General features: G+C 51.9%; 1 protein-coding gene and 1 non-coding gene across 2 annotated transcripts in view; both read left to right on the top strand.

Moving 5' to 3' along the window:
- DNMT3A (DNA methyltransferase 3 alpha) overlaps window positions 1–18,607 on the top strand; it is a 99,326-nt gene that overhangs the window by 36,505 nt on the left and 44,214 nt on the right. Inside the window, exons 3-4 of the mRNA XM_087823406.1 lie at window positions 2,099–2,203; window positions 15,582–15,849. Coding sequence (XP_087679532.1) covers window positions 2,099–2,203; window positions 15,582–15,849 — 373 coding nt within the window. The remainder of the gene's footprint in view (window positions 1–2,098; window positions 2,204–15,581; window positions 15,850–18,607) is intronic.
- Window positions 7,204–7,307, top strand: LOC148091603 (U6 spliceosomal RNA). Its single transcript, XR_015715594.1, has one exon. It is a non-coding gene; the product is annotated as a U6 spliceosomal RNA (small nuclear RNA).

The following is an 18,607-nucleotide window of genomic DNA, read 5'->3' as shown; positions in this document are numbered from 1 at the left end:
GCCTGTTCTAGGCTCTGGGGATCCAGCAGTAAACAAAATAGACAAGAGACAAATCATTTGTTCATCTGTCCTTAAAAATCTGAGAAATAGGCAGAATGGACACCCATTTTATGGATGAGGAAACTAAGGCTCAGAGAGGATGGTCCTGTAACTAGCATATGGGCTCATGTGCACTGTGGTTTGCTGTAGGCCCTATCCCTTCCATGACTTCACATTGACTTTGATTGTTTAGTAAGTGCTGAGTTACCTGGTCAGAAGGATCAAGAGTGCGCCCATTCGGCAGTGGTGGAACCACACCAGAAACACCACCTCAGCTTGGCATTCATTATAGTTTTATAGATCCAATTGAAAACCTTACAAATATTAAGCTGCATTGGTAACATTTCCTCTCTTTGAGATCTAAGCGATCTTTTCTTAAGCAAGAGTGTCTGTGGGGTCTCAGAAGACAGCTCGGAACCAGCAGGCCTGGCCTACCTTGGGGCATATACCCTTGGACCCCATCAGCCTGGGCCTCCCAGAGTTCTCACAGACTCCCAGAGCTCACCATTTGGCCTGGTGCCCTCCCCTCTTACCCACAGACAGGCACCAAGCTCCCTGGCTTCTCTTTCAGACCTTTCTTAGCTGGGCTCCTTAAATTGTCTCTTTGGCCCCTGTCCAGCCCCTCAGTCCTCATTGCACAGCTTATGGACAGCATTCTCTGTAAGGTTGACCATGCCTACCCCTAGCCATATTGCTTTGTCCTTGAATTCTTTGCATCTGGTCACTTTGACCTCTTGGGCTGGCAGCTCTCTCCTTCCTTGCATTCATAATACCCCAGTGTCCTCTTTTTGCTCCTCTGAACACTCCATCTCCTTTATGTACTCTGCCCTCCCTCCAACTTGAATGCAGCCTCCACTAGGTGCTAAGGCCTGGCACCTCTATTCATTTTCCACATGAATCTCTTTGAAGGACTCCTGGGACCTCAGCTACGACATCCCCAGATCTTCCTCCGGGAGGGTCTGTCCCGCTACATGCCTTGAATGCATTGATGGTCCAGTAGGTTTCTGCATATCCCACCATCACCTGAAAATTAATATCGCAAACGACAAGCTGTTTTGAAATCACAGGAAATGGAAGTTGAGTAGGACATGGAGGGCCATCTCGATCAATTCCTCAGGGAACCTGTGTACCTGCCCTCTCTTCTCCCTGGCACCAGCACTGCTCCTGAGTTGGTGCCCTCTCCAGGGAGACCCTGAAGCCATCTTTGCCTCCTTGCATACAGAGGGCATCAGGGTCCCTTTCTCTGTCCTTCCTCAACATCGATTCCCTCCTGATTAGTCATGCTGGAGTGGCTGAGTCAGAACTGAGTGACTCGAGTGGGTGATTGTGGCCAGGCTGAGCAGTAAAGCAGGAGGACTTTCTATGTTTATGTCTCTGTACCCCAGACCTAGACCTGGCAGGTGCTGAGTGAGGTATGGGTAACCAAACCAAACTTCTGGTCCTGAACTTGGTGAATGAGGGGATCAAGGTGAACCAAGACACCCACCCTGAGATGCTCCTGTGAGGTGACAGGCACATGCAATGCCAGTGCCAAATGGCAGGCCCTTCAGGATATATTTTCTATTTACAGGGGCTGTAAAAGTCTCCATTGCCTATACTAGTCCTCATTCCAAGTGTTGCATGTAGTTCCAATATTCATTACTAAGTCCAATATTGCTTTTCTTGTGATGTCATTCTTTTCAATAAAGATTCATTAAATGCATATCTAATTTAATTTTTGTACTGTGTAAGATTCCCCCCCCCCCCCTATAAATAAATGCATACCCAGAAACAAATTCTTCGTCAGTGCCTGTCATGATTCCGCAGTTCAGAAATGTGGCCACCGGGAGGGAGAGCGGCATTTGCTGGGGCATCAGAGTCTGGTCCTGAGTCCCCCAAGGGTATATTTAAATGAGGCTGTAAGGTGGCTCAAGCTTCTCCAGGCCAAAGGGGGTAAAGTTCATCCCTGCCGTGGGGACCACATGGCACAGGCTAGGGAGTGTGGCTGTGGTGGGGGTGGGATGGGGAAGAGGCCTGTTGGATCCAGCCGTGGCTTCACAGGCTGTGTCTGTGCCCGCAGGAGGGAGAGGAGCAGGAGGAGGCACGTGGCAAGGAGGAGCGTCAGGAGCCCAGCACAACTGCCCGGAAGGTGGGGCGGCCTGGGAGGAAACGCAAGCACCCCCTGGTAAGTGTCTTGGCAACCCCGCAGCACACACGCATGCACACACGCAGTGATGTGTGTCTTGCAGAGCCCTGGGTATGTTGAGATGTGGCGTGGCCGCTTCCCCATTCTTTGAGCCCCTCAACCACTCTTACGATTTCCCTTTTCTACATCGAATTGTGGAGTTCGGGCAGAGCAAGCCCTTGAACCAGGCCCCTGACTCCCGCCTTCCTTCTGAAAGGGCAGCAAGAATCCTGACAGGGCAGAACTTGCTTCTGCCTAACCTGCCTGCACAGGCCCCTCCTCCTCTCCCCATCCACACACCCACCCTGGGCCTCAGCCCCATCTGGAGAACCTGGAGGAAGGGAACTGAGGTCTAGGAGTCCGATCAAAATGAGTAGGGAAGAGATGCAGGCTGAGGAGTCCCTTGGTAAAAGGAGAGCTGGGCTCTGTTTAAGTCCCTTAAAAGTGTGGGCCACAGGCGGCTCGCAAGACCCATGCAGCTGGGTGCCATTGCCTCTGAGTCTAGGGGGAGCTCTGGGGTTGCCCCAGATGAGGAGTGCTCTGCAGGGCAAGGCCTGCAGTCTGTAGGAGCCTGCCTTCCTATGCCTTAAATTCAGAAGCAGAGCAATAGCTATCTGCCAGCACCAAAGACAGCTGGCTCCTTTCTTTTAGCCCCTTCCAGCTGAGAATGGGAAACTTGAAGCATGAAGGTAAGGAGAGGAGCCAGGAGCTCTGGATTTGTAACTGTGCCCTTCAAGGAAATGTTCTCAGTGGGGCAGGGTTTTTCTCCCTTGGGCGGTCAGGGTGAATGGTGAAAAGGAGACAGCTGAGGGAGAGAGGGCTGCAACAGCTGGACCTGAGGGGGTGGCTCTCAGAGCCAGGGGCTTTGGGAGCCTCCGGGTACTAACGTGCACCACTCCCAATTCTGCTTGAAGATTTGGAGGGGAAGGGGAGGGGTGGGGCAGAAGGGAAGTCATTTAACTGGTAAGTAATTTTCGGTATTTTAATACTAAAGCAAACATGGATATTTTATGGCCTGGAATGAAAAATTCACATGAAGTGAAAGATAAAACAGGGGACTTCAAAGGAATGTCCAACTTGCAGCAGACTCCAGGCTGCACCCCAGGGTGCAGATTCCCAGGGTGCCCCTCCACTCTCCTCCCCCATAAGGCACCTAGTGTGAGAAGGTGGGGGTACAGTGCAGGCTGGAGTGGGTGGGGGAGCCAGGCTGAGTCAGGGACCACTATTAATTCCACATCTGCATGTGTGCCCATGACCCACCTTCCCTGATCTGGGTGCAGGGGACAAAAGCTCCCACCTTCAGCAAATAAAAATGTTGCAATCCTTTGACCCCTCCTTGTGAGTCCCTGGAAGGAGCAGGAAGGTATGTCACCAAAAGGCCGGGTGAAGCCCCAGGGCAGAGGGTGCTAGGAAATCAGAGCAGGTCTGTGGAAATGTGTCTGGAGATGTACAAAGGAGAGGTGAAAGGGGCACAGCTGAGTGGGGGAAGGAAGAGCTCTGTCTTTGGAGTCCAGCAGACCTGGGTTTAAATCCCGCCTCCACCACTGACCACCTGTGTAACCTGGAACCTTGGGTTCCCTTCTGAAAAATAGAGATGATAAGCATCTCTAGGGTTCTTCCTAGACTCCTGTGAGAATTAAACGGGCTCAGTCACCAAAGAGCTAGTGCTCAGCGAAGGTTGGCCCTGTCCTTGGCTGGCCAAACCTCTCCTCTTCAGGAGGCCACAGCAACCTCAGTTTGACAGAAGAAACAGCACTGGATTGACAGCTTCCCAGCTGTGTGATCTTGAGCAAGTTACCGAACCTCTCTGAACTTCTGCATATTGTAAAATATGGCCATCAGTAATACCTGCCCTGGCCACTCCAGTGATGCTTTGCAAACAGCAAAGTGGAGTCCAAATGCACAGGGCTGACAGTATACTATCCCTGTTCCCCTGCAGGGGCCGGTGAGGCCAGTGTCTGCAGGGCCTTTCAGGCGGGAGCCTAGCACGGGCTTCTCAACAGCCCTAGGAGGCTCTGCAGGTCAGTCTGCATGTGGTCCAGGATAGGAGAGAGAGCGTGGGTAAGGCAAGGCTGATTGGGGAGGAAGGGGCCTGAGGCAGCCGTCATGAAAGGACCCCTTGCAATTGGGGGGACAGGAAGACTGACCCAGAGAAAACTGCTAGCAGAGCCCTTCCTGGGCAGCAGGCCCGGGGGTGGGGGGTGGGGCAGTGTGTGTGCAGAGGAGGAAATTCGTGCTGCAGCTAGAGGTCAGTCAACCCATGGTCCCCTGGCCCACAGGCATCTGGCTCACTTGTGGAACAAGTACTTGCCCTGGCCTCCTGCCTTCCCTGGCAGAGGAGCACAGCAGGGAGGCTTTCTTGGGGACCTGGTGCAGCTGTGGCCCTGAGAAGGATTGGCCAGGGAGCTTTAGGCTGAGGAGTGTGTGTTATCCAGCTAAGCCTGGAAAGGAGAGGGAGCTTGGCTCAGTTCCCAACAGGTGGAATAGAGGGATAGAGGGAGAAGTGCTGGGAAGCAAGAGAGGAAAACCTGGCTGCAGGCTGGGCTCCTTATTTGTGCAAAGGTTGCATGAGATGCATCTACTAGTGTCCTCACCATCCCCCCTGGCCCCAAGGTTAGAAAATCTTTGCTCCCAAGGCCTCTCTGTCCTTAGGTGCCTTCCACTCATTCCTGCTCCTGCACCTGCCTCTGGCTGCACCCTCACCCAGACCAGACCCCACCTTCCCCAGGATGGTTTCCCAACCCCCAGCCCTTTCTCCCTCAAGGACAATACTTTATACCTACTGAGCACCTACCAGGGCGGGGGAGGCCACACAGATCAATAAGACTTACCTTTCAACCTAGTAAGCTAGAAAGGAGGCCACATGTAATTCTACTAAGTACAATCCGTGGCAAATCTCTGCTCAAGACTCTCTACGGACTCTCTTTCGTATGGAACAAGATCTGGAATACTCCATCCAGCTCCTCACCGTGGGGTCTTTCCTGCCCCTGTACTGGTGCTTGGTATCCACCTCTTGCCACAGAAACACGGAAACCCTTTCTTCTTGCTGCTCCCTGAACACATCAGGCATGTTTCACAGCCTTCTCTTTCCTCTGCCTGCCCCAGAGCCACAGCCCATCAATGCCTGTCTTACAGCCAACACGACCCACACTGACTCTCCCTTTTGAACTGTTTGTAAAAGTAAGCAAAATGAACACCAAGAAATAAAAGACAAACTATAAGCACCCCCCCCCCCCCATCATGTGCTTGGATGACAGTAGTCTGTAGATCTCACATCGGTCTGCAAACTGTCACCTGTCTGTAAAGAATTTGAGAATAAGCATTTAGAAACTTTTATATCAATTTGATACTGTGGCTACATCCAAATACATCATTTTATATTTCACAAAAGTAACATTTCTTCATGGATTGGGAATTAAAACAAAAACAAAAACCTAGCCTTTTACCCGAGACAGTTGGAAAAGCAGGTGGAAAGAGCCTGTCACTTCCACGAGATTTGATGTTTAGTGCCCCCAGCATTGCAGTCGCTGACTGAGCCATAGTGCGCTGTGGACCCACCTCACTGAGGGCAGAGATGATGAATGAATGCTCAGAGCTGTGCAGCACTTTATGGCCTACAAGGCCTTTACAACAATGACTTCATGTGATGCTGACAACAGACCTGTGAGAGGTAGGTGGGGGCCCCTGTTACTACCCTCCTCACATTCAGATAAAGAGACTGAGGTTCAGTGAGGATGGACTCCACACCCCCAACTGCAAAGCCCACAGTGCTCAGCTCTCCTCACCCCTCCAGTCACGCGATCCAGAAAACGGGGTATCCAAAATTTTAATTGTTAAGATATGATCACAGGGCTGTTTGAAAAAGTGTGTAGACCTGGTCCAAAAAGTGTACAGAGGAAATATAACTGAGGAGGGTGATTGACCCAAATACCCATGGGGAAGTGGGTAAGGCTGTGGTGGTCTGAGGAGTGAGAGGTGGGCCCATTAAAACTGGGCACTGCTTGGTCTGCGGCACTGGTCTCAGAGCCAAGATGCTTGAGATCTGAGCAGGGGACAGGAAACAGGAAGCTGCTGGGCTGGGCGGGGCTTAGGAAGGGAGCTGGCACCTGGACTCAGGGCCTGCGGGCAGGCAGAGCTGGCTGGTGCCTACGATAGGGAGGAGGGGACAGTGGCAGCCTGGGCTGGTCTCTGCTGGCCAAGAGTGTCAGCCTGCGTGTGGGTGTGAGCGTTGGGGGTGGGCGGAAGAGGCATCTTCCTGTTCACCAGCTCCCAAGGACGTCACGGAGTGAGGGTGTCCGAAGCTGGTTCCTGTCTGGTCACAAGCCCAGACAAGCCCTGCGACTGCCTTTGTCCTTCGTGCTGGTTACAGCTGGGGTATTAGGCAGGATAGTTTCTGCCCTTGCCCACCACATCCTAGGGGATGACCAGCCAGCCGTTCGGGGCTCCATGCCCTATTTACTAGCTGTATGTATTTATTCATTGAAGATTTATACCCACCAACTTCCTCCAGGGTTAATTTTGCTCAGTGGGAGCACTCTGAGGTCACCTCTTGCTAAGAATAACCCAGAAAGGGAGGGCAGGGGAGGGGAAGGGGGAGGAGGAGGGGAAGGAGGGGGCTGGAAGCAGGCGCCGAGCTCAGCCAGGCCGGCCCAAAGCCAGCAGTTACTCCACATTGAAACAGAACCTCCCACACAATGCCTGAGTGAGTCCCAGAGGGCAAAACTGCCCCACTTCAGAGCCAAAGACTGGGGTACAGACTTGGGGAGTTGGGGAACCACTCTGCAGTGGAAGCCAGCCGGGTATAGTTTAACTCAGCTATTGGGAGTCTGCAGTACTGGCTCTTCTTCCAACCTGACACGACCTTTTGATTCGTCTCCAAGTTAAGACAGCTCAAATCCCCTCTCTGTGTCCAGGTCAGAACAGTTCCTCTGCTCACCCCTGGAACCCTGACTCGGTGACTTGGAACCCTCTTGTTTTTATGGACAAAAACTCCTGAAAGAGTGCTCGCTTTGGCAGCACACACACTAAAATTGGAAGGATACAGAGATTAACATGGCCCCTACGCAACGATGCCACGCACATTTGTGCAGTGCCCGGTGGGCATCCTCCCACCTTTTGATGAGCCTGGAAGAAATATGAGTCAAAGCACGATGCGTGGCACTCCATAGCAAAATCGTGACTTTTCACTACAAAAATATTTGCGTAAGGCAACCTGTGAAATGAAAACGAAGCTGAGTTATACCTGGGGTATTTGTGCTGATATGTTAACTTACATTTCCTTCATAAACCTTAAAAAAAACACACATACTCAAAATCCAACTTCCTGAAAGAGTCTCTCTCCTTCCTGGGCCCCAGCTCTTGGCCAGCCCCTCAGGGGGCTTTCCTGCCTCTGAGCCCTTGTCAGCACCCTACTGCCCACTCCCCGTCTCACCATGTTTTTGGAGGTGTGAAGAAAACAGGGCTGCCGTATTTCTCACCAGGTTAGAGGCTTTTCTTGTGACTGTGCCCTGCAGGTTCACCTGCTCATTTCCCACCTGACTGGTCAGATCAGCACCCATTAATGACATCCAGTCCCATGGGCTGGACATCAAGTATGAAGACATGTTGGAGGTGGGGCTGGACTTGGGCCTTAGAAGGGAAGTGACATTTAGTAATCAAGGGAAAAATGGGTTACTGTCCTACCTTGGGACCTTCCTGAGTGCAGGTGTGAGGGGAATGAGCCCACGGGCCCGACATGTGGGGAGGCCCGAAGGCCGAGTGAAGAAGGGTTTCATTTGAGAACAACAGTCTCCACTGCAGTCACAGAGGCAGTTTGCAGGCAGCCTGAATAGTTTACACTTTACCCTCTCCAAAACATGTTGTGTTTGTCTGGCAGGTTTTGGGGGGTGGGGGGCGTGAAGTGATGGGAGTCATGTTTGGGAAGCTGGCTCTGGCACCCGTGAGCATGATGGGTTGAGCACAGAAGAATGCAGGGAGATAGGAGGGGAGCTGGAGTGATGCCAGGAAACACCCCCAGAGCCCGCTGCAGGGAGGCAATGTGGGACAGAATTGGCAGGGCCAGCGCCTCTGGCTGCTCCAGAGGGGGGAGAGGAAGGGGCGAGAACAGATGTTTCCAGACCTGAGACATGGCGTCAGGGTTATTGTCAGAGACCGAGACTTCTGGAAGGGAGCAGATTTGTCAGGAGCCCTTTCAAAGGTCATTCAAGATTGCCAGTCTTATTGGGGAAGCAACTCAGTGAAATCCCAAAATCTCTGTTTCATTGTTTCAGAAACCCCTGTTTATTTTCATCCCTTCCTTGCCCCTTCCTCAGAGTCATACATTCCAGGGCCACCTCCAGCCAGTCTGTCATTCCCTCTGGTCGCAGCCCCCCTGGCCGCTCTGGAGCTACTGCTGCACCTGCACCCCTCATGCTTCGGCAGGTACTCGCAGGCACACGCATCTGGGCAGAGTTGTTGACACTGGTTTTCTTTCATCATCCTCACCTAGGGAATTTTGTGTTTCGGTTCTGCCACCTCAAGAAAGATATAACCAAGCTGGAAAAGCTCCAGAGAAGGGCAGCTAAATTGATCAAGGGGGAGGCAAGGCTGCCAAGCGAGGACAGACTAAAGAGATTATGCCTCTCGAGTCTGGAGAGACAAAGGCCAAGAGGGGATGTGATTAAAGCTATGAAATCATGTCACAGGGTAGGGCAGGATGAGCACACCTCAGTGCTGAGGTGGGGGTGGGGGTACTCATTAGAAACTTTAGAAAGGTACATGAAGCACAGAAAAGAATGCTGTTTCCCATGGTGCGTTCCCTTCTTACCAAACCTGTCACCCTAGGCATGGATAGTAGAGGTTGAAAATAGAGAACTTCAAAAGCGATTTACTTAAATACATGGATCTTCTATACATAATGGCTTTTGCAAGGGAGCCTTCAGCTCACCCTGAAATCCTTTGAGGTTGACTTCAAAGAGCACAGCCAGGCCCTCTTCCAGGTAGACAGGTGTCCCTGCTGGAAGCGGAACCCCGAGTGTGCTGGCAACTCTCTAGGCATGTTCATTCTTGCATCTGTTTGCCGTGACCCACAGGGACTGAGTGACTGACCTCAAAGGCTCTGCTGAGCCCTGAAATTCTCAACTGAGTCTCACACATACACACACACACACATGCATGTATGCACACACGCAGGAACACACATGGTGGAGACATCTCTGGGGGAGGGTGGGAAGGCAGCTCCCAGCCTCACTCGTGAGAGAAATGGAACCTAGAGGTGGGTGCCCAGGCTGGGGCCAAACTCTCCAGAGTTGGCCCTCTTTGATCTCTGGTCTTTGGTCCCTTGACTCTACTGGTGGCCCTTTTAGTAGCTCCACTAGGGAGAAGGAAATTGGAGGGGTCAGACTCCTAGCTCCACAGTATTGGAGCCTGGAGCCATTTGCCCCAGGGAGGCTGAGTAGGGAGGTGTTTGGGACCTCTCTTGGGAATAGGCATGGGGTGGACCACTCTGGCTCTCCCTGTCTCAAGGCCACTTCTGGCCAATCCGATCAGAGGGCTGCCAGGGAAGGGGCTGCAGGAAGGCCTGGAGCAGAGGGTGGAGGAGCTAAGGCCCAGTGCCAACACTCGTGGGGCAGGGCTACGCTGCTTAAGTGGACTGTGTGGCTGTTTCCTGAAACTGAGTCAACCTGGGAAAATCCAAGGTTTAGTCGTGGGGGCTGATGGGCCTGCAGGAGCCAAGGAACTGGAGTCAGCTGCAGGTGTGAGTGGAAGGGGACTGTGATTTTGTTGCATCACTTTGCGGCATCTTGGTCCTGTGGGGTAGGCAGGAATCTCTGGGTGGTGGTGCACAACCGTGTGTGTGTGTGCGTGTGTGTGTCTTTAATCAAGAGGCCAATGCTGGCCTGACACCAGAGTTCCCGGCTGGCACAGAGCTGAGCACTGCCAAAGGCCTTAAAGGTACAATGGCAGTAACATGGGGAAGGCCAGGGAGGGTGAGGTGATGCCAAGGATGGCAGGAGAAGGGCGATTCCCTACAACTGCTGGCCTTTGGACCTCCCTCCCCAGGGCTCCCCAGGGTTCAGAGGGAGAAGGCCCCTTTCAGCCACTGCCACAGGGCCTAGCACAGATCCCTCCCAGGTTTGTGTGTGTGAGAGACAGACAGGCTTCTATCTCCAGGGGCTTTGGGCCTGAGGCCCCTCCACACCTGGGCCCAGGTGAATGGGCTCCTACACCCATAGATGCCTGGGTCCCATTTCCCTTGTATTGTTTCCCTTATGTCTTATTTGCCAGGCTTTAATTTTTTATGTGTAAATATTATAACTATAGTAAAGGGCCTCTCAAAAATCACTACCCTTTGTGGAGCCTTCACACTCTGTCTACCTTGGGAGACAAGGCCTTACCTGTGAGGGAGGGGTGGGAGTCCTGGGTTTCAGACTAGACTTCCAGCAAATAGGGAGGACAAGCCTGGGGGGCAGTGCTGAGGAATTGGCTTTGGCCTGGACAGGTATACTGCAGAAGGCTCCTACTTGCTTTGCCTTGTTTGGCCGCTGGCTTTTCCTTGCAGTGGCTGCTGCCAGGGAAACAGCCGGCAGCCTTCCCCCAGCCTTCCCCAGGCCCTGCTTAGGCCCGTCAAAGCCTCCTTTCCTCCTTGGAACCTTTGGGATTTGAGGTTGGGCTTTTCCGGAGACTCAACCCAGAGCAGGAGCTGGCTTTCAACTGCCTCTCCTGTACCTGGGTCATTCTGGAAGCTTTACCACTTAGAAGGTGTGTGACCTGAGGTGAGCCTTGGAGCCTTCGTCCTTGGGAAAGTGAGGGTAACACTACCCATCAGGATAATTGTGATAATTAAATTTATTAATCGTATAAGCATATTTATGCTGGGTTCTGTGCTTAGTACTGGTCAGAAGGGAGAGAAATGAAAAGATAAATGAGGCAATGCTCACAGCCTAGGAGAGAGACACAGTAAACAATTAGGTAAACAGTGTGAGGAGGGCTATAATGAGAGGATGTGAGAGTACTCTGTAAACAAACGAGACAAGCAGTGGGCTGGGGGACAGAGGGAACACTGGAGTGGACTTTAACCCACTCCTGGGGCCCAGCGGAAACCAGCAGCCTGCCAACTCTGCTGTTGGGAGCTGAGGGTGGGGGTGAGGCTGAGGTCTCCAAAGACCAGGGCCTAGCACAGATCCAGGTTTGTGTGTATGAGAGACAGACAGGCAGGCGACTTTAAAATGTTCCTTAGAAGATGGAAAGTAAAATAGTGGTTACCAGGGTCTGGGGCAGGGGGAATGGGGAGTTGTTTAATGGGTTCAAAGTTTCTGTTTGGGTTGATGAAAAGCTCTGAAGATGGATGGTCATGATGGTTGGTCAACAATTTATACTTGAAAATGGTGAAAATGGTAAATTTCAGGTTATGTATATTTTACCACAATGTTGTTTTAAAAGCTTTTTTAAAGTTGTTGTTTTATTTTAAATCCTCACCAGAGGACATGCTGAGAGAGAGAGAGAGAGAAACTTCGATGTGAGAGAGATACATCAATCAGTTGCCCTCTGTACACTCCCTCACTGGGGATCAAACCCACAACCCAGGTATGTGCCCTGACTGGGAATTGAACCTGCAACCTTTCAGTGCATAAAACTCAACCGAGCCAGTCCAGCCAGGATAAAACTGTTTGTTTTTTTAAAAATAGTCCTTAGAAAAAATGCAGCCCCTGGTCAGTGCCCCTACCTTCAGCCAAGGTTTTCAACAACAGCACATTTTGACATTGACCTTTTGGGCTGAATAAATAATTCTTTGTTGTGCGCACTGTCCTGTATCTTGGAGTGCTTAGCAGTACCCCTGACCCCTACCCACAAGAAGCCAGCAGTCCACCCTACCCTAGTGTGACCACTGAAAATGTCTCAGACACATTGCCAGATGCCCTCTGGGGCAAAATTGCACCCCTCTCCCCGCATATACAACCACTGCCTTCACAGGAGAAGCCCAAGGATTGGGTAGTAGGCAACCGAGAAGCAGGAGGCAGTTGTCCCAGGGTGGAGGGGTCTTGCCAGGAAGGAAAGCATCAGTCAACAAATTCTGAGGGCCCCCAGGAGATGGCTCCAACTTGAGGTGTCTGTAGGGCAGCAAGTGGCTCGAGTAAAGGAGAACACTGCCATGGTAAGGAACTGGTTGTGACCTAAACTTCTCAGCCCAAGTGGGCCAGCAGGAACCCCACACCCACCTCCCTGCGAGTGCCGCATTGGAGGCTCTGGGGCGGCTGTGGGCGCCCAGGCTTGCCCCACTCTCCAGGCTGCCCAGGCCAGCTGGCTTGCTCACACACATGAGGGAGCCTTGGAGGTGAGAGGATTTACCCCAGGGTGGGGCCTTCTAGGCCAGGGAGCCCTGTTGCTTTGAGCTGGGAGATGGGAAAGACCGTCTGAGTCCCGGACAGAGTGTGTGGGTCCCGACATGTGGGGATGGCAGCTGAGGGGAGAGACAGGGCCTCTTGCTCGACTCGCATTCCTGTGTCTGACCTCCTGGCTCTGCTGGCCTTGGCCCTCAGTGCCCAGGCCTGGTGGAAGAATTCTCGGTTCCGCTTCCCCTTCCGCTGGAGGCCTCCTCTTCCTCTTGCTGCAGCCTCCCGCCCCCACTGCTGAGGACTGCACACATTTGCAGCTTTCCATGGGAGCTCTCTTCCTGGAAGCAGGCCTGTCCCAGGCTGCCACACAGCCAGGAGAGCAGCTTGGCAAGGGGCCTGGAGTTCCCTCTGCTCGCGCTCATGCTGCGCCATGTGCCTGCAGCCTCGTCCCAAGGAGGACTCTGGTTTAGTTCTGGTTTTTATTTTTATTTTTATGTTTTCTCCAATGCCCTTGTCTCTATTTGCCACCTCTGGGGGTTTCTCACCAAATAGTAGCAGGCTTAGAGTGGAGGTCATAGATCCTTAAAGCGGAAGCCGCCTTGGAGATTGCAGGGCTTGCAGGGCAGGCCTGGGGAAACGAGGTCTCTCTCAGGCTTTCAGGGTGCACTTGAGTGGTACAGCTCTTTGGAGGGTTGGCCATTTCTACTTACGTTTAGATGGGCAGGCCCTCCCTCCAGCCAGTCTACTTCTGGGACTCGGGCCTGTAGAGATCCGCAGGTGCACAGAGCTCTAAGTGCAAGGGTTCGCTATAGCAAAAAGCAAATCAGCCCAAAGGCCCACCATGAGGGAACTGAGGGAATAACTTGGGCATCCACTCAGTAGAGTGCTGAGCAGCCGTGACGTAGAACAAGACAGATCCGTGTGCACAGGGATGGAGAGGTGCCCACTCTGCATGTTAAGTGCAGAGCAAGCTGCAGAACAGTATGGGAAGTGTGATATTCTTTTAGAAAAAAACAATTCTGGACCAGTGTGTGAATACATATGTATAAACATGTACCTGACACATGGTGGTAGGTGCATATGAAAAACAAGTCTAGGAAAGATACTTACCAAACTGTTAGTAATGGTTTACGTGTAGGGAGGCTGATTTTGAAGGTAGGGATGGGAGTTTTATTTTAATGCTATTCGTTTTTGTATGGTTTGAATTTTTGTAACATGTGTCTGACTTTTATAAATAAAGACTTAAAAAGAAGGTAAATACCTCCATTGGTCTAGCCCAGCGATTTTCAACCTTTTTTATCTCCTAGCACACATGAACTAATTCCTAAAATTCTGTGGCACACCGAAAAAAATGTATCTTTTGCTGATCTGACAAAAAATATGTAATTTTTTTTTAGGATTTAATCTTTTTAAAATTTATCTTTATTGTTGCAAGTATTATAGATGTCCCCCTTTTCCTCCCATTGGCCCCCAAAATAGATATAATTTTGATTCCTTCACACCTAATGGCTATTGTTGTGTTGTCTGTTGTCCTTTTTATTTGACAATGTAAGGGAAAAGAAGTCAATGCCCCTAAATAGTTAGGTGGTGCATGTTTTAAAAATTCTTGGGGCACACTGGTTGAAAATCGCTGGTCTAGCCTAGGCATCTCATGATACAGGTGGGGAAACTGAGGCCCCTCTTGGGCGGTACCTTACCTGAGGTCGCAGGCCAGCAGTGTGTTTGCTGAGCCCATACCACCTGGCCTTCTCAGGGCAGACATTCTGCAGACGAAGCCACCAGCAGGCAGGGTCACAGAGGGCATCCTGGTAGCCGAGGGCATGACAGAGCGCTGAGCACAGGGGACACTTGCCTCTTCGGCCCCAAGGATACCTCCGTTCCTTCTGAGATATCCAGGCCTACTTGCCCCCAGATGACCAAGAACAGAGTGCTCTCCAGGCTCTCCTGTGCTTGCTCTGTCCTCACACCATGCTCTCATTCTGTCCTCACAAAGTGTGTGACCTCAAGCAAATCACAAAATTCTCTTAGAGCCTCCCAGGGAGGTTGAGTGGCTCTAAAGGTGTAATGGATGAGTTTTACTCACCAAGCAGTGCCATTTAAAAGGGACATTTATGGCCTGGCCAGTGTGGGTCAGTGGTTGAGCATCGACCCATGATCCAAGAGGTCACCTGTTTGATTCCCGATCAGGACACATGCCAAGGTTGTGGGCTCGATCCCCAGTAGGGGGTCATGCAGGAGGCAGCCAATCAATGTTTCTCTCTCATCGTTGTTTCTTCCTCTCTCTTCCTTTCTCTCTAAAATCAATAAAAACATATTTTTAAAAAGGACAGTTATGATTACTCTTGATGTGATTCTTGTAGCAAGTTCAATTCTTAGACTCTTGGGGACTCTTGGAGGGGTACCTGGGACCACGTGCTTGGGAGGGTGCACTGTACAGACTGCATATTGCTTGCTGGGGGCTTGGTTCTCCTGGGGTCTAAGCACCTGGGAGAACCCATGGGGGCCAAAGCTGAGGGAAAGAATGTGCTGGGCTTTGGGGCTCAGAGGAATGCTTCATTGGGAACCCCCTTTGACCCTCCCACTCTGGAAGCTCCTCACCGGGTTTAGAGACCAAGAAGAAAGCTGGGAGGGTCTATCACAGAAGTAAGATCAGCCCAGGCTGGTCTCAGGAAGGGTCCTGGTTAGAAGTAGGGATACCCCAAGGAGCATTTGTTTTTAATGGGGGCTGCAAAAGACTGGGGAGCCCTGTGCCACCTCAGTGAGGGTATGTGTGGGGAGTGCAACTTGGGCTTTGGAACCAGGCTGGCAAACCTGGCTGGACTCCTCCCATTTCTTAAGCTGGAGTCCACAGACCCCTTGACTTCAGGGGGTCAAACCCATGAACCCCTTGAAACTGAGAGCAAGATTGTGAGTGTATGAACGTCATGCAAAATTGCATGAACGTTTATGTGAACAAAATTATCTGGACAGAGAATTTATAATCACCAGAATTTCAGAGGGGTGAGTGATCCAAAGGAGGCTAGACCACAGGTCTAACTCTCTCCTGTGTTTCTTTATCTTTCCAGGTGGAGAGCAGTGATACACCCAAGGACCCTGCGGTGACCTCTAAGTCCTTGTCCATGGCCCAGGACTCAGGCCCCTCAGAGCTGTTACCCAATGGGGACTTGGAGAAGCGGAGTGAGCCCCAGCCAGAGGAAGGGAGCCCTGCTGGGGGACAGAAGGGTGGTGCCCCAGCAGAGGGAGAGGGTGCGGCTGAGACCCCACCTGAAGCCTCCCGAGCTGTGGAGAATGGCTGCTGCACCCCCAAGGATGGCCGAGGAGCCGCTGCAGAAGGTGAGTCCCTGGCTCAAGGGGCAGCCTCTTTTGGGCTCGCCTGAGGGTTGGAGACTTGGGGCCTAGCGGGTCCCTGGAAGCGTGGACTGGGCATGGTAGCTGAAGGTCTCCTTGCCCAGGTTGTGCCCTGGAGGCTACTAGCTGGATGCAGCCCACGTAATATTTTAAACATTAAAAAAAATTAGTTGTCAATATTTTAAAATCAAGACATTTCACATAAAAATCTGGAGTTTTGGCTTCTCGTGAAAAAATTTAAAAGCCAGACCTGGCAACAGTGGGTTTGCAGAATGCCAATGGTTACCCGACTGGGGTGATGGCGGACCCCATCCTCCCATAGGTCCCCCCCCATCAGACTGGCTGTGCACCTGTTTCCCTCAGCCCCCACCTGGCCTGCTTGCGATCCCATAAGACCTGCAGCTCTTAGGGATCGCTGTGTTTGTAGCCCCTGGGCTGGGTGCTCCAGGGCAGTAATGCCCTTGTGGGCGTTAAAAGCCCAGTGAGCCTTCCCCAGAGCAGATGTCCCGAGCCCACCACAGTTTGGATAACTGGACTAAACTCCGGTTGTGGCAGACTGGGTGGGGAGGGGCAGGTAGCTGGTACACAACCCAGCCCAGGCCTCTTCTTCCTCTGGGGATTTCTTGGCCTAGCCCTGGAGTCTTGGCAAGTTGCCCACTTTTCTCTTTCAGGTTAAGCCAGCAATTTCAGGGCCAACTGAGCTGTAAGCATGTTAGCAATGAGCACACTAGTGTTTGTACCAGGTTTCACAGTTTACTAGGCGCTTCTCATCATTACCACATTTGACCCTCCCAGGGCCCTGCTGGTCGTTTCGCATATGTGCATTTCAGTTTCAAAAGTTCTTCCTTCCAAGTGTATATGATGGAATGAGCAAGTTGATTAATTGGCATAACTCATTTTGCTCGGATCCAAACCTAATATTCATGCAGGGTTGAGAGCATCTCCAAAAAAGAGATCTCCAGATTTACTAAAAGATATCTTTCATGCGTCTGTTACTCAACTGATATCTGTGATGTTCCTGCTACGTGCAAAGCGTTTTCTGAGGTACTCTGTGTTCATTGTTTTACTCCTCCAATCTTCTTCAAGAGGAATTATTATCCCTATTTTAAGATGGAAAAATTGAGGCTTAGCGAGATGAAGTGACTTGCTCAGGGACCCCAAACCCATAAGTGGCAGGTCCAGGATTTAGTCTGTCCTAGTCTCTGCCCTTCCGCTGTCCCCTCTATTTTGCAGTGTGGCTTGGGAGGCCTGGCCCTGACCTGGCCAGGGCCCCTAGCCTCTCCTGGGACGTGTCCTGGCACTTGGTGAGAGTGGTCAAGGGGCCTGAGTGGAGTAAAACAGAGGAGGAAAGGGAGGAGCTATCATCCTCCTGTTAAAAAAGGCCAGCTGTGCAAGAACAGAGCCTGTCAGCCTTTCCCACCAAGTATGCTGGTCCCAGGGGCAGATCTTGGCTCACTCTCAGGTTCCTGCGACCCCACCACCACTGGAGCCCAGCTGCTGCCCAGGGCCCAGGCAGCCCTTTCTGACTGGCTGAATGGAACCATGGCTCCAAGGCTGCTTTTCACCTTAAGGGTTTGCTTTCGGTTTGGGATTTTCCTGTCTCCATTTCTGCTTGTTCTCAGGAGCTCCTTCAGTCAGTCAACGGGTATTTATTAATACCCCTTTGGTCTGTGCCAGGATCTGGGAAAATCCTCTTGAACAAAAGTCTGGTTCTTGCCCTTAACGACCTCACAGTCTTGTTGGAGAGAGTCACTAATGAGAAATCTGCATTGAAAAGGGTGTGATTATACGCAGAGATGAGTTCCCTAGGGGAAAATATACATGGTTCTAGGAGGGACTATAACAGAGCAACCCAGATGGCCTGGGCTGTTACACCAGGTGAGGGGTGGTGCAGGGAGGGAGTGAGAACAGGTATAAGGGCTCCCAGGTGGGCAGGAGCAGGTCACTGAGGGACCTGATGGAAACCCACAAGGCTGGAGTGAAGAGAGCAAGGGAGAAGGGCGTGAGATGAGGGGAGAGCAGACAGGGCCAGGGCAGCCTTTGAGGCCACCCTTCCAGGGGCTGACATAATGTGCTTTACATTTGGAAAGATCAGTTTGCCATCTGGATCGTGGAATGGAATGAACAAAGCGGCTGGGAGGCAGGATGAGGGCTTAGGAGCTGCTGCAAACAGGGGGGAGGGGTGTCGCTCTGAAGAGGGAGGTGGCAGCAGAGATGGATGGAGGTGGACAAGTGCCAGGGATGTGAGAGGAAAGGGGGGAGATGGCTCAAGGGTGACTCCTGCAGTAGGTGGATCTTTCTCAGAACCTTAGTGCTGAGCATGGTGGGCAAAAATGCTCCAAGTTTCCTTGGTCTCCAAAATTTGGCCTCAGAGCACTCCTGTGTGGCTGCAGCAGTCCAGGCAGTGGAGATGCTGGCGGGGTTAGAGCTGGTGGGATCCCTGGAGGCCACTGTGAAATGTCTGATGCAGAGGCTGGTGAGGGGTTACCCAGAGGGGTGGGCAATGGCCACCATGCCAGCATCAGCCACATAGAATACATACTCAGCTGCTTGGTTCTGAGGAGGAAGGAGACTAAGGCCCCAGGGAGGAAGGGACTGGGCTGTGGTCTCCTTTCAGTTCATTTCATTCTAGGTCTCTTTTCAGGGGACCCCATCTGCCTCTCATTAGGTCCTATACAGGAGAAATGGAGGGCTCTAAGGCAGAGTTCCTGTGAACTGGGTACCCTCCTGTGTGTACTGAGGG

The sequence above is a fragment of the Miniopterus natalensis genome, chromosome 13 (assembly GCF_054644295.1).
Source record: "Miniopterus natalensis isolate mMinNat1 chromosome 13, mMinNat1.hap1, whole genome shotgun sequence".
Classification (NCBI taxonomy): domain Eukaryota; kingdom Metazoa; phylum Chordata; class Mammalia; order Chiroptera; family Miniopteridae; genus Miniopterus; species Miniopterus natalensis.
This window is presented reverse-complemented; position numbering and strand designations above follow the sequence as displayed.